This window comes from Magnolia sinica, chromosome 3 (assembly GCF_029962835.1).
Source record: "Magnolia sinica isolate HGM2019 chromosome 3, MsV1, whole genome shotgun sequence".
Classification (NCBI taxonomy): domain Eukaryota; kingdom Viridiplantae; phylum Streptophyta; class Magnoliopsida; order Magnoliales; family Magnoliaceae; genus Magnolia; species Magnolia sinica.
The window spans coordinates 117,617,748-117,634,036 of NC_080575.1; the positions used below are offsets into that span (position 1 = coordinate 117,617,748).

Genomic DNA, 16,289 nt, shown 5'->3' on the forward strand with positions numbered 1-16,289 from the left:
GTTTAGAACTAGGTTTATTGATGACATCGACAGACCACTCAATTCCATTGAGTAGTTGTCGATCCCATAGACAACTAGCTCAATTCATTTAAGAAAATCTCATTTTTGAAACCTTTACTTGCTGTATAGTTTTTGAGTCCAAATCGATTTGATTGAAGATAGCTTTGATCCCATCAATGGATCATCGATGGCACTTAATATGATTGAAGCTTCCATTGATCGACTCGCGTAGTTTTACAGAATTGCAAATTTTGTTTCTTAATTTAGTTTTAAAAAATTTTAAGGATTTATAATAGTGAATTAGGGTATTGTAAATATGCTTAGTGCTTTTGGTGAGCAAAGGGAGAACACAATAAGAGGGATTTTTTTATTTTTTATTTTTTATTTTTATATTTTTTTTATTTTATTTTTGTGTGTGTGTGTGTGTGTGTGTATTTTCAGGTTGGTAAGCTCTTCCATCTCTTGTAATGTTGATTATAATGATGGATTCGTTATTGCTTTGTGTTATGATTTTTTCCTACGAGAATTTTTCCATGTAAAACATTGTGTTTTCTTTGTTTTTAATTTGTTTGGTCTCGTGTTGTTTAATTCTGACTTAGAGTTACTTTTACCCGTCCCCCAACATTAGGTGGGTCTCCAATTGAACGATGGATGGGAGGAAAGACATACCCTCCTTTTGATGGGCCTAGTCATAGGCGGATTACTGTTAAAAAAAAAGGAAATGAAGCCCAGAGGAATGATCCAGTGCAGCAAACCCGTCTGATTAACGGGATTGTCCACTAGGTGGACTGCACCTTGGATTGTCCATCTCCCAAATGACGTTGATCAGATGCTCCACTTCTAACCTTTCGATCAAGAACTTGCAAATAGACGGTCCAGATTCAGTGTCCGAAAATTCATTCAATGAGTGGTAATCACATTTTTTTTTTTCATCAGAATGATTTTTGTGCCACGTGCAGCCCATACGCCCACATTTGAAATACAAGCACAACCTCACGGTATTATGATACGAACATCAATGGCAAGTCATAGAAATATCTGGGTAGCTCATTTGGTGGGCCCCAATTTGCATATATCGTGCTCAGAAAACCAGGCTGGTTCGGTTATCAAGTGGGCCAGAAATGCATGTTGAATGTGAACCGTTGGTCATTTTTGAACCATCCATTGCTTCTTATATGCTTACAACGTACACACTGTTTTGGCAAATATAATTGCATGATTTACTATTGGCCAGCCGTTGATAATTACAGCAGCTATTAGGGTCGTCAAAGGCCTGAGCCAGGGTTTGTTTGGGCTGAGCCTTCAGGTCATTCCTAAAATTCAAAATTCTAGAGCCCAGGTCGGGCCCATTTCGGCCAAGTGGCTATTGTAGTATTTCAGAGCTACTGTTTTGTGTTGCACGCCCAATGTAGACTTCTTTTCCCAGAATTGGATGGTTTGCTCAGTAAGTGTGACACAAGTGCACATAAGGACAGTCACACTAATGTACATGTCTGGCCCACTAGATGAGTGGACCGTCTTATTCTTATTCTATTTCTTTTTCTTTTTCGGAGAATATTCAAAATAGTGATTGCTGTACTTAGGTTTTGGATTTTATTCTTTTTCTTTGTTGGAGAATTTTCAAAATAGTGTTTGGTATACTTAGGTTTTGGATTTTATCAAAATAGTTGGTACTTGTTCCAGTGGTAGAGGTCTATCTACCGAAGTTCAGGTGTCCAAACCATCCACACCCAATTCACCATGCTCCCTTCATTTCATTGGTTTACCTTCTTATAGTAATTAAGGACTGGTTTTATCTCCACTGTTCATCCACACCATTTCTATCTGCTCATTCAAACTGGTTCAATATTCTAAGTTAGGGATAGGAATATTGGTCCTGATGGCCGGATGGATCCAGCTTAGTAGAGCCAGGGTTTGGACCCCTAAACTTAGACCGACTGCTGGGCCTGGTCTTGAAATCTACAGCTTCGTGTCTGTGTCTGGCTGATGATGAATGCCCCGTTGGCCTGGTCTAATCATCAAGTGGGCCACCATTATCGGAAAAGAATGGACATTTTAAAGACACTTTTATAGCAATTCTCATTCACCGTCCATGTGTAGTTTAACGATATTTAATTGGATTTAGGTAATGTTTCAGCAATCCAAACTGTTTGTACAATGAGACTGTTGAAGATGGAGGGTTGCCACGAAAAATATATTTTAAACTGATTGGATCAGGTCTGTCACATTGGCCTTTCAAAATTTCAATTTTGGTTGGCCGAGCCGTCGCCCATTTACAGTATTGGTGGGTCACTCCACTCAAGGCTGGTGTGAAAATGCTCTTGCATTAGACCTCCTGCTCTAATGCCACTTTAATTCAGGGTAATTAACCATTCGCTCTAAAAGCTTAAATTGATAGAGCGTGGCGAATCAATCCCTTTTTCTCACAGCTCAGGCCCAACATCTCATGGGTCAAGTCCTAGGCTGAATCCCCTCATAGGCCCTACATCACATGAGTTCTACCTTACATGACTTATCTGCCTCGTGCAGGCCGCCCACTCTAAGTTTGCCCCTGCATCTCCCTGGCCATTCCACTCGAGCCCGGTGTAAAAATGCACATGCATTACTCCTGTGTTCATTTTCCAGTATTGGGAAGATTTGGTAGTGACCCTTCAAAAGTAGTATTCGGGACTGCCAAAATAGCTCCAAAATGTGGGAGTGGGAGGAAAAATTGCACAGAGAAGATAATACCAACCAACCGTCTAATTTTTACCTTCGAATTAAGACAACATACTATTTTACTTTTAACCATCTATTTCATAGGCATTACTTTCTAGATTTGGATCAAACGATGGGACCGATAATTTGGATGCTATGAATAGCAGCCGTACATCAGCGCCACATGTGAGGATAAGTGGTGAAAAACTAACATAGTAAGTCTATCTCCTGGCGTAGAATTAAACTCCTCCATTCCTGTGTTTCCGACGAAAAAAAACTTGCATTGAGCACCCATGTGTGTAAACTCCTTTACAAGCACGGGCTTCAACTTCATACACGGGAGAGATGAAATAAAAAGGGATATATATATATATATAGGTAAGGTACAACATACATTCATGGAAATGAACCGTTCTCTAACAAAAACAAAAGACGAAGTTATGAGTCTTATCGGACCATCTACATATATCAAGAGAGAAGAGGATGCGAAGGCTCTAACTTCTGCGTTTCGACCCCTTGGATTTAGTTTTCTCAACACTAGTCAATGCCTCTACCTTTCATTTTGATTTGAAGATGCCAAGAATCCAAATCTGTAAGAAAGCTACTGAGAACTTCCATCCTTTCAACATCTCATCTGCACCCCAAAGTCATTAGATTTTCAAATCTAATGCATGCTTGTTGCAATCTGTTCTAGAATGAGAAATTATTCAAGTGTGGCTTATGGTTCAGTGGTCTAGACCATCTAAGTGATGGGATCCAAAGATTAGATGGATATGATCTTCTGTACTGGAGTTTTGTGGGTTGGTCCATCCATAGTCAGACCCATCATATCAAAGGTCTTGATCACTGATCCATAAAAATATGAAGAGGAAAACATGTATTGCATTCATGCTAAACATGTATCTCAATCGAAGCTGTCTAGATCATGGACCTCACTGCAGATGGGGGCTACATCCATTCAGTGACCATTATTTAGACGGTTTGATCATATCTGTTCGATGTGATTTTTGGTCATGACCCATCTAGAATGGGCCTCAAAATTTGGATGGTTGGCATTGAATGGGTCATTCCGGCGAGCAATGACTCGAGTCAGGATTGAACGGGTCCGTCCGAGTAGCCGAGTCTTAAAACCATGCCTTGTGTTTACCATATGTTACTATGCATGCATGAATGCTGTGGGGGGAGATATTTACCCTAGTTGGAGGGCTGTTTGCTCCTGGTGAGAGTAATGGTGATTAGCTTCCAATACATTCACGTGTAGGAAGTTCCGAGAGTCAAATCCGGGCATGACTTCATAGTCATGTCCTGGCAACATGTTCATGTGTTGTTGGGCTCTCTCGTTTTCAGCTATCTGATCATCCACAAACTACGTCATTGCTACATAATCACCTGCATGAATGCACACACACACACACACACACACACACACACACACACACACACACATATAGAGAGAAATAGGTACCTTAGCCCGGAGATACATATTATCATTTTGCAAGTCAATCTCCTGCATAATAAGGTAAGAAATAATAAAATCATGAAACAAATTTCTATTTTGGGGTGCATTTGGTTGAACCCAAATATCACGAAATTCATGATATTTGGTACACCGAATGTACCATTAGCAAATGAATGGCATCGGAATTACAAGAATGCTACAAATTACATAATATTAATGCTGATGTCATGGTATGCATCTGATGGTATCAAAGTCATCGATAAGCTAGGTTGAATGATAAGCAGTGGGGCCAACCAATGCTCTAATGCAAGATATATGCATGAATGCAAGAATAGATGTGAGAATTTATAGTTACCCTCTTCTGCATATACTCTATTTCTGCAAACAGCAGTTCATTCTGGTAGAATTCAAGAACATTGTAGAATCCATGAGAAGAGAGAAACATCAAGAAGAAGAAGAAGATTAAAGAAAAACACTTCTCCTAATGTATTTCTAATGACGAGTAATTTCATAGTAAAAATAGTTTTATCTAAAGTGAATACCTTTTTAGATCTTATTCTGCTAATGCCTTTCTCCAATCTATTCTCCAGCTGCTTGAGCTCCTTAACACTCATGGCACTAAGGGCCTCACCCATCAAATGCCTGGACATTAACCATTTGTAAACTATACAGTTTCTGAATTGTCCTGTTACAAACTCAAATGCCCGGAAGTTACCTGTTTGCATTCTGTAAAATCACGATTTGCTGGCGCAGTTTTCCTGCTTCTTGTTGGTAATACTAGGACAAATGCAACCGAAGTTAAAACCTCATACTAAGAAGATGAGTATAACTCAGAGCAGTTTCAGATGGTTTTATTAAGGCATTCTGGTGTTGCTGCATTCTCTTCTCTACATAAGAAGTATAACTGGAAATGTTTCATTCTGCTCATCATATTCAGGCCGTTGAATATTTTCTGGGTCCATTCTGCTTAAATCTTTGGTCCATGCGGCTTACTTGATTTCAACTTGATCAGTTTGACATTAGATTCAAAACTTTCAAAATTATGCAGCCTAAAATCAACTTGGGTTTCTAGATCAAAGTTTAAGAAAAACAGATTAGAAAAGAAGAAGAAGAAGAAATTAAACACCTTGATGCATTGCCACAAGCAATGAGATCCAGGACGTGAAAATTAAATATGATATGCAAGATCTCAGGCTTTAGATTATACTCATTCAGAAACAATCAAATAAAATTTCACATCCTACACAAAAGTTCAAACATTCAAGCAAGGGGAATCTGTGTGGGCCTAGGCCTAAACAGGCTAGGGCTGGATCAGTAAAATTATGGACCAAACGATACTCAAAGGGAAGTAAAAATCATATACACATGCACAACAATCAGTCTCTAATCTAAGGGATTCACCAATTCCAAATCAGAGAACCATAAGGTAAGAAAATGGATAAATAAATTGAAAGTAATGCAATCTAGGGTTAAGGTTAGGGAGAACAGGTATGAGAGGAGTAAAATATACGGAAATCTGAACCTAGAGATAGTCCCCGTGCATGGATAGCGGGCTAAACTTGTCACACATGCGTAGGGGTCTGGCTGCACGTGCGAGGGGGCACCGAACATGAAAAGCGCCTCATTGGCTTTGGTCGGCCAGGGGAGGGCTTTAAAACTCCCAAGTTTCGTGTCGATCGGATGCGCGGTCTGTTTATGGTGCTTTGCCAAAGTTTCAGCCCTCTTACAGGGCCAAAATCTGTAATTCTACTGTAAAGAGGAAAACTATTGTAATAAATGACAGATTTGAAGCGTGGATGGTGGTAGGAGATGATAAATAGAAATATTAGATGATGAGGGTGAATTAGGATCGATGTGGTTTCGCACCATGGTAATCAGCCCTTCGATGAAGGGAGGGCTTCGCACCCAATTGGATTTCCACAACTCGAGAACTCAAAGGAGTAGAAAAATGTAAAATTTTTATAAGCTTCAATGAGAAAAAAACCTACAAGGGGTGCCTATTTATAGGAAAACCTATACCCTAAAACCCCCGCCATGTGTGCAACCTATTACTTTTTTTTTGGAAAGAAGACAAGTAAAATTGTGGTTTTTCCTGATAGCCATCGCAATGTGCATTCAACATGCTTTCCTAATATGTCACAGACGTGTTTCCAAACATGGTTATTTAAAGAAAATAAAGCATTTCAGCCACATAACTAAGAATTAACATGAAAGTGAATGATCTTCTGCTGATGGTATGGCCCCTTATATACATATCTACAACAATAAATACCAAACAATAAAAAGGTAGAAAGTAAAAAATAGACCCATCTTAATGGTACATGCCCTAAGGTAATGTACATAAGCTTAGATTACTTTTTTTTTTCCAAAAAGAATTCATATTTTATATCATCAAAAGGAGAATGGATTTACAACCTAAAGCTAAAAGGACAACCCTGAAGTAAAAAAAAGGAGGGCTATCCTTGCACAACAGCAAAAACTGAACATCAAAAGAAGAAACGAGGGATGGGAAGGCTAACTGGCGGTATGAATAGTTCCAAGCCCAACCTTATCTAGGAAAATGAGGCCCCTAATCTCCTTGGGAATGGAACGAAAATGCTCATGAATGATTAACGCCTGGGACCTGCTTCCTTCTTTTGCCAAGCCATCAACCGGACCATTACCTTCACGAAAAATGTGATTGAAGTAAAATATTCTGGAATTCTTCAATGCTAATATCCTGTCTACCCAAGGCTTCCATTTCCACAAGCACCTTGTTTCTCCCAGCAGAATGCCTTTAGCCAACTTTGAATTCGTCTCGACGATTACCCTTTCCATGCCTTTTTGTAAGCAAATCACCATACCATCATGAATAGCGCGCAATTCTGCGAGGTTATTTGATCCAAAACCATAACCTACAGAGAAAGTGAAAAGAAGCGATCCATCATCATTCCTGCAAATACCGCCACCGCCAAAGTTGCCTGGGTTTCCCCTTGCAGACCCGTCTACATTTAATTTTACCCAACCCGGGGTTCGATGCATCCATTTGATCACTGAGGAAGTTGATCTAGGAAGCCTGGGAGAAGGAGTTAATGAAGGCGCTGTGTTCCGAATTGAGGGCCGAGTTAGCAGCTGAAAGTTATGAATAGTTTGGGAGCCCCACCAATTGATCCGACCAATAGAATTTTAGGCGTTCATCGACTTTTCACCGAAGGTTGCTTCATTCCTAGCTCTCCACAATTCCTAGAGAATGAGCAGGGGAAGGGTGAATCTGATATGATTTGGGGCGGAACTTGGTGCGTCAACACTCCTCCAATGAAGGATTCTAGTAAACACCGAAATTGTGGAGGAGGTGGATACGCCACAAAGCCTTTCGAAATGCTTCCAGATTTTGATCGCCTGTTGGCCCTCTAGGAATAGGTGATTGATTATCTCCGTGTTGGGAAGAGAAGAATCTTGCAGATGGCAACAATGGCAAATTGAAGCTAGCGCAATACCCTTTGCTTGGACTCTGCTATCGACCAGGATGGCATTTTGAAGCAGCCTCCACATGAACACTGATATTTTTGGGGGTAAATGGTTATGCCAAATCTAGTTTCCCCACATGACAGAATTGGAGGAACCTCTAAGCAGCTTCCACGCAGATTTTAGACAGAAGTCGCCAGATGGATCTTGTGACCAAACACACACAGTCGACTCTTCGGACGTAGCATAACCCCTTGTGAAAATTCCATCAATGATATTCTAAGGCAGGAAATGAAATATCCTGGATGGGGGTAACGGGCTTGCCCTGCCTAGGAGATCCTTCACCTGCAGATCTCGCAATTCGTTAGGGATCTGACTTTCCACATATTGCACAAGCGGACCTAAATCACTCCAGCTATCTCTCTAGACGTTTGCGTCTCCCCGCCCCACAATCCACTAGGTATAGATTGGAGAGGCGTTTTGCTGGGCAGACGTAGGTTGGATCTCCTGCAAATCCCTGACGTGCTTATGTTGCATTAGTTTTGCCCCAGGCCCCTGCATATTTGCATGTTTTACATTCCAAGCAAGCTTTAAGCGAAGGGCATTTAAGACTTCCCTGAGATTTCGAATTCTTAGACCCCCCCCTCCTCTTTTGGTTTGGAAGCTTTTTTCCATGCAATCCAATGGAACTTCTTCTTTCCTTCGGCCCATCCCCAAAAGAAATTGGCAAACTTACTTTATAATTTTTGAATTACCTGGGCAGGAATGTGGAGAGCTGCCATTGTGTGTATCGGATAGCTTGCTAAGACATGGCAGATCAGCGTCGCACAACCTCCCTGAAAAATGTGTCTAGCCGCCCATCCTGCAACTCTATTGTTGACCTTGTTTAGTAAAAGTTGAAAATTTGCAGATTTAATTCTTCCTCTGAGTAACGGGGTCCCCAAGTAAATCATTCTGTCTCTAGCTCTACCAAAACCCAGTTCCTCTTTCGTGTTCCTGATTTTCATTGCTGGCCACTTCGATGGACAAATGAACTTGCTCTTGTTAGAATTTATTTTCTGTCCTGTCGCTGCCTGAAATATGCGTAGGAATTCCTTCATTGCTCTAACAGAATATTTACTGGTGTTGAGAAAAACTAACATGTCGTCAGCGTACAGGAGGTGAGTCAAGGTGGGAGTACCTTACGAGAAATGAAAAGGGAGGCAGTGCCCCACCGCAAACAGCTTGGTCAAATTAGTGGAGAGGGCTTCCATTACAATGATGAAAAGGGTTGGGGATAGGGGGTCACCCTGATGGAGACCTCTATACGACTTGAAGAAGCCTGTTGCTTCACCATTGATAAGGACAGAAAACCAATTGTCAGTCCGGCAAGCTTCTAGGAGATGCACACTTCTGTCGTTGAAACCGAATCTGTGTAGGGCCTATTTTAGATAAGTCCCGTTGACCCTGTCATATGCCTTTTCAAGATCCAGCTTAAGGATTAGATTTCCACCCCTGACTTTTCTGTTGAGCGTTCTCATAGCTTCCTGAGTTAGTGCAATGTTTTCTGTGATGTATCTCCCTTTAATGAAAGCTCCTTGCTCCTGCGAAATCATCTTGGGCAAGAGACAGCCAAGACGGTTAGAAATAATCTTTGCAAGGATTTTGTAGAAAACATTACATAGGCTAATTGGCCTAAATTCTGAGAATTTGGTAACCGAGGGAGTTTTTGGAATCAAACAAATGAGTGTAGTTTTGAAAACACGAGGAATAGGCGCCCCGAAAAAGAAGGCCTGGGCAGCCTTGAGAACATCCTCGCTAATGGTTGACTAGTAACTCGTGAAAAAGGAAGTTGAGAAGCCGTTCGGACCCGCGGCTCCTTCCTTCGAAATGCTCTCGATAGCGGAGAGGATTTCCTCGAGGGAGGGCAACACAAGGTCTCGTTATCCTGCTGCTGAAGACGCCGAGGGAGATGTTGAACAAAATCAGCCCTGAAGGAAACATGCTCGTCCTGAAACAGGACTTTGAAGAAGGAGACAGTGGCCGTCTTGATTTCCTCAGGTCAGAGATAATTGTACCATCTTCAGTGGATATAGATTGGATAACTGCTCTTCGTATCTTTTCGATTGCCGACGTGTGAAAAAAGGCCGTGTTCTTATCCCCTTCCTCTAGCCATGAAATTCTAGATTTTTGTTTCCAAAAAACCTCTTCCTGGATCTCAAACTGATCAAGTCGATGTTTTAATTGAAGACTTTGCTGGGTGAGATCATCCGAAGTTTCAACTTGCATGCGATTGTCGAGACTTTCGATTTCCTCTTCAACTTTCTGGATTTGGAGGGAAATATTCTCAAACTGGTCTTTATTCCAGACTTTCAGCAATTGTTTCATCTTTTTTAATTTAAGATATATGTTGATCATGGGATCAACTGCACAAGCACCTTCCCACGCCTTTTTAATCACCAGCTGAAACGAGTCATGGAGCGTCCACATTCTAAGAAGCCTAAACAGTTTGACCTTTGGTTGAATGTTGGATGGGAAGACTAGACAAAGCGGGGCATGATCGACCTGCTTCTAGGAAGGTGCTCGACACGGAATTGAGGGAAACGGTTAGCCTACCTGCTGTTCATGAGGACTCGATTGAGCCTAGCCTAGACCCAGGCATTTCCGGCCCAGTTATTGTACCAGGTGAAACGATTACCCATATACCCTGCATCAAGAAGACCTGCTAAATGGATAGCGTCTGCAAACTCATCCATACTTGAGCTATCAGGAGGCCGAATGCCCCTTCTTTCTTCCATATGAACTACAACATTAAAATCCCCTGCAATTACCCACGGGCCCTGGATGATTCTACTAAAAGAAATGAGGTCGCACCTCAGGCTTTTATGCTGGATCTTACAGCAATTGCCATAGACAATGGAAAGGGTAATCAGGGCTGACAGGGGAGACAAAGTCGCCTTGACCGTGATCATTTGATTGGTAACAGATTCGATGGAGATGTCAAGCTAGTTTTCAGAAAAAATCCAAAATTTCCCCTCCAAATCACTGTTGGAGGATAAAGAATGAAAGTCGATCTTCAGCCCTGTAGGCACTCTTCTGTCGTCTTTTAGCATCGGCTCAATAATAGCCACAACTCGGGGATTGAATTTCTTAACTAGCTTTTTGAGTGCTCGAATCCTGGAAGCATTTCCCACTCCGCACACGTTCCAAATGATTGCATTATCCATCGGTCACACAACATGTATTCAATGCCCTTCTCTTTAATTTCTGCAGTCTATTGTACCATATGCTTGTAGCGAGACTATCAGCTCTGATTCTAGATACTTTCTTTTTGGGTTTGTGTTTTGTTATTTTAGGAATTTGAATCTGAAGGGGTTGAGCAACCGAATGATGGGACTCTGGAGCTATTTCGTCTGAAAGAAATGAGCCATCTCGTTCAGGCTCTTTTTGTCTTTGAAGATCGAAATATGGGGATAAATCGATAGAGATGTCCCCCATTGCCCTTGTCGTAGAGTCATTGGTCTCTAATCTCTAGCGTCTGAAAGCCTGCAGTGTAGTTCCTGATCTGTAGCCTGCTGAGCATCCTTGTTAGAGGCCATTTGCTTATGAAGGAAAAGGGGGGAAGCTCCAACTGATCTGGCTTGAGTCTTCAGATGGTGGGAATCAAACTTGTCTTTGCACAAGCTCTTAGCCTGAGGGAGGTAATCTGTCAGGATATGAATGCCTAAATAGGCTGCAACTAAGGGTGTGGGAGGGGTCATTCCTTTGTTGTTAATCTGGGCCATGGAAGGGGAGGGCGAGGGGTTGAGAGTTTCAGGTTGTCCTGTAGCCAAGGGATAATAGGAGGATGCAAGGGATGAGGTAAGGGGCGAGGGCTGCAAGATAGGGTGGCCAGCCTGCAGACCTGACAAACATATTGGACGGATGGGGGAGGAGGCTTTGTAGGAGAGCTAGGAATAGTCCCCTCAACTTGAGAGGGATAGTCTATGAGAAGGGTGGAGTTGTAGTTATTGAATGTGCAACCTATTACTTAGTGATGAAGTAAACAAAAATAAAAACTAATCAAAGAAATCTAAATCGTCTAAATACTCTAAATAACATTAATAAGTAAAACCTAAAATATGAGATTAATCAGACTAGTGGGCCACGATCATGAGATCCCATGATGGGCTTTACTTGACTATCGGGCCTACTCTAACGAACCAAAATTCCATCTTCTATCTAGGAGGCCCTCCCTGGATGTCGTCATCAATTCAGATCGATGGTGTGGTCCTCCTTCTCCCTACATATGTGCGTAGGAGGGCGGCGTGGGTGTGCGTGTGCGCGTGATGTCCCCATCAACTCTCTCCAGCTGCAAAGATTTCACCACTGGTGAAACAAAACTCCTGAACCGCTCCAAGATTTTAGGATCAAGTCTCTGAAGCTCCTCCTTAGTGAGCCACGTGTTGTCTAAAGTTGGGCGTGACTTCCATTTAACCAGGTACTTCTGAAACCCGCCGTCCGACGTTGAAACTATCTGATGTTCTAAAATATCCTCTATTTCCTCTATGGGTGTGTATATGTTAGGTATGAGAGGCAGAGGTTGGGAAGAAAAGTCGGGAAGTGGACATGTATCAAGGGACGATATAGGGAATCAGGATGGGTGGGCGAAGGGTTGGACAAAGTATCAGGGGTCCCTTGAAAAATAACTAGATCATGCACATTGAATGTGGAACTAATTCCCATGAAAGGTGAAAGATCAACCACATATGCATTGAGACCATTTCATTTTATAATTTTAAAGGGTCCAACGCTATGCGCGTGTAATTTACGAATGGCCCTCTGACGATACTGCTTGGGCCTAATGCAGACCATCATAGAGTCCCTTACATTGAATTCCTTGAAACGTTTTTATTAGTCTAAAGAAAATTTGTAATGTTCATTACTAGTAGTGATCTTTCGCCTGATTTCTTGATACAATGAATGGATGTGATGTGCAAAAGACTCTGCAGACTCTGATGGCCTATGTGACAATGACATAGGAACAAGATCAATAGGCTTCCTAGGCTTATAACTAGTAACAAGTTCAAAAGGACTTAGACCTGTGGACCTATTGATAGAACTATTGAATGCAAACTCAGTTATGGATAGTATAGCATCTCATATCCCGGTATGCTCCCCCACTAAACATCTGAGCAAACTCCTTATGCTCTTATTAACCACCTCAGTCTGACCATCGATCTGAGGGTGGTAGGCAGAAGAAAATTGGAGCCTAATATTCATAATGTGTCATAGTGTCTTCTAAAAGTAACTCATGAATCGCACGTCACGGTCAGAACTATAATTTTTGGTAACCCATGTGGTTTAACGACCTCACTAAAGAACAGCTTGGCAACAAGAGATGCTTCAGAGGTCTTAGAATAAGGAATGAGTGGGCCATTTTATAAAAATTGTCTACGACAATAAATATGGAATCGTGTTTCCGAATAATCTTGAGAAGTCCAAGCACGAAGTCCATACTAATGTCTTCCCAAAGGATAAATGGGACTGGCAAAGGTGTGTATAATCCTGTATTTTATTTCTTTTACTTTGCCAGTTGACAAGTATGACATTGCCCTATAATTTTGGCCATGTCTCGCTTGAGGCTTGACCAATGAAACCTATCATTCACTAAGGCAATAGTTTTGTCTCGACCGAAATGACCCGTGACCCCTCTTGAATGTAACTCTCAGATAAGAAAATCATGGAGGGAGGTGCGTGGTATGCATAAGCGATTATTCCTAAACAAATATTCGTTTAAAATCAAATACTCACTGCTAGCTCCTAACAGACTCTCTAACAATGACGAGTACACAACTTTAAAATCTGGACACTCATAATAATCTTCTTTAATGAGCTCAAGGCCCTTAACTTCGACGTTTATGGAGTTGAGTAATGTGACTCGATGACTCAATGCGTTGGCAGGTTTATTCTCTACGCTGGCCTTGTGCCTAAGCACAAAAGTATACTCTTGAAGGAATTGAACCCACTTAGCATGCCTAAGGTTTAATTTCTTCTGAGAGTTTAGATATCTCAAGGCCTCATAATATGAGAATAATACGATTTCTTGCGGCAATAGGTAATGACGCCAATGGCATAGTGATTGTACTACCGTATAGAATTCCTTGTTATTAGTAAAATATCTTTGTTTCTCTTCATTCAGTTTCTCACTAGAATAGGTGACAGGGTGCCTTTCCTGACTAAGTACTTCTATGTCGATTGCTGACGCGTCACGTGCGACTTCAAAAGCTTTTAAAAAATCTTTAAGTCGCATGACTGGAGCTTCGATCATCTTAACTTTTATCTCCTTGAAATCCTTCAAGGCTGCCTTTATCCATTGAAACTCTTCCTTTTTTTATGTAATCCTTGATAGGAGCTATAATGGAACTGAGACCTCGAATGAACCGCCTATAGAAGGTGGTTAAGCCGTAAAAGTTGCGCACCTCATGAATATTGCAGGGTTCAGGCCAATTGACCATGGCCTTGACCTTCTCAGGATCCCCCGATATGCTCTAAGCTGACACAACAAAACCTAAGAAGATCACACTACTAGAAAAAAATGCACACTTCTTTAGGTTGGCATGCAACTTCTCAGATCTAAGGATCTCACATACCTGCCTCAAGTGGTTGAGGTATTATTTCTTGTTCATGTTATAAATCAAGATATCATAAAAGTATACGACCAGGAACTTCCCCATGAAAGGCCTAAACACTTGGGTCATCACATTTATGAAAGTGCTTAGGGCACTAGTTAACTCAAAAAGCATAACTAGCCACTCATATAGCACATCCTTTGTTTTGAAGGCCGTCTTCCACTCATCACTAAGGTGTACACGGATTTGGTGATAACCACTTTTGAGTTCAAATTTTAAGAAGATAGTAGTATTGGCCATCATATCCAACATGTCATCAAGACGAAGTATGGAAAACCGATACTTAACTGTGATTTTGTTAATGGCCCTACTGTCAACACACATCCTCCATGTGTCATCCTTCTTAGGTGTAAGAAGGGCGGGCACAACACACGGGCTCATGCTCTCTCGAATGAAACTCTTCTCTAGGAACTCGTCAGTCTGCCTCTTCAACTCAACGTGCTCTTTTAGGTTCATTCTGTAATGCGGGAGGTTTGGTAGAGTTACCCCAGGGATTACATCAATGATATGCTGTATATCCCTCATAGGGGGAAGCTCATTTGGTAGATCATCAGGAAAGACACCATGAAACTCATGCATTACCTGAATGGCCTCGGTGGGTAACTCTGCACTAACCTCTGGTACACTCTCTCTAGCCATAAGGGCGTTTACCATCATGTCCGCATCCGTTTTTCGCTTAAAGTCTTTAGCATTCAGAATATGGAGAGGTTTGGATTCAACTTCAACTCCTTCAATTCTTTTAAGCCGTTCACACCACTTTGTGTGGTGAATTCCTTTCTAGTAGTGTTCTTAAGTGGCAGTGGATTTAACTTGACCTTCTTACTATCGAACCAGAATGTATACACATTTGAATGACCAAATATGGTAACATTTCTATCATAGATCCATGATCTACCCAGAATGATATGACAAATATCCATGGGAACAACATCACACCAAAGTGTGTCTTTATATGACCTAAATTGGATCGGAACAAGACAACGGTGCGAAACTGGAATGAAAGTTTCATCAACCCAGGAGACTCTATAGGGTTGAGGATAGGCTTCCAGCTTTAAGCCCAAATGGCTCACAGTGCTAGTCAATGCCACGTTGGCACAACTACTGTTGGCGTGAGCTGTTAGAAACCAACTTAGGAAAGATATAGCTGTAGACGTAAATATAGACGGTATAGCTAGATATAGCTATAGACTTAAATATAGAATTCTCATAATCTTTGCCAAGATATCTGTAATTGACAAAAATAGGATTGCAAGTTTTCCTATTTATTTGTATTCTCTCAATGTAAAGAAATATTCTAAAAAAACTAAAAAAAAAAATCATTGACATGGTATCAAAGCCATCAGATCCTTGGTTCCCTCCATCGAAAAAAACCTAGCTTTCTCTGTTTGATCCGTGCCTTCTAGCTATGGCCGACACCGGCGCTGGTGACCCTCCACTACATACCAACTCCATCCTCACCACCCTTACCGACCAAATGATCGAAGCTTTATTTAAAGTCCAGGTCCCGACTTTAACCACTGAAAACTCGACCGCTCCAATCGGCATCAAGTTAGATGGTTCCAACTACACCCTCTGGTCCCAGGTTTTCAAGATGTACATCTCTGGTAAAGACAAACTAGGCTACATCAATGGCAACTGTCCACCACCGTTGCAGGGAGATCCATCCTTTCGAAAATGGCATACCAATAATGCCATTGTCAAAGGATGGTTGATAAACTCTATGGACCTGACACTCATTGGCAATTTCATTCAATTTCCCACTGCAAAATCGGTCTGGGATACCATTGTTATGACTTATTTCGATGGCAGCGATACTTCTTAAGTCTATGAACTCAAGCGACATGTGTATCGCTTGCAACAAGCTGGCAGCTCCCTTGAGAAGTTCTACACCGAACTACAAGGACTTTGGTGAGAAATTGATTTCCGCCGTCCGAATCCAATGGAATGCACCACTGACATCCAACACTACAACAACCTACTCCAAGATGATTGTGTTTACACCTTCCTTGACGATCTTGATGATTGCCTCGACAACATTT

The 16,289-nt window shown here is 41.5% G+C and overlaps 1 protein-coding gene across 4 annotated transcripts in view; it reads right to left on the bottom strand.

Moving 5' to 3' along the window:
* Positions 1–2,954: 2,954 nt before the first annotated feature.
* LOC131240924 (agamous-like MADS-box protein MADS1) overlaps positions 2,955–16,289 on the bottom strand; it is a 91,310-nt gene continuing 77,975 nt past the window's right edge. For 2 of the 4 annotated variants that reach the window (XM_058239462.1, XM_058239460.1), the window contains exons 4-9: positions 4,872–4,933; positions 4,699–4,798; positions 4,512–4,553; positions 4,163–4,204; positions 3,891–4,048; positions 2,958–3,331 (exon numbers count right to left, since the gene is read on the bottom strand). In XM_058239462.1, the coding sequence (XP_058095445.1) occupies positions 3,328–3,331; positions 3,891–4,048; positions 4,163–4,204; positions 4,512–4,553; positions 4,699–4,798; positions 4,872–4,933 (408 nt within the window). In that variant the 3' untranslated portion in view covers positions 2,958–3,327. Of the gene's footprint in view, positions 3,332–3,890; positions 4,049–4,162; positions 4,205–4,511; positions 4,554–4,698; positions 4,799–4,871; positions 4,934–16,289 lie in introns of all 4 variants that reach the window. The other 2 variants (XM_058239461.1, XM_058239463.1) reach the window with 2 other exon arrangements.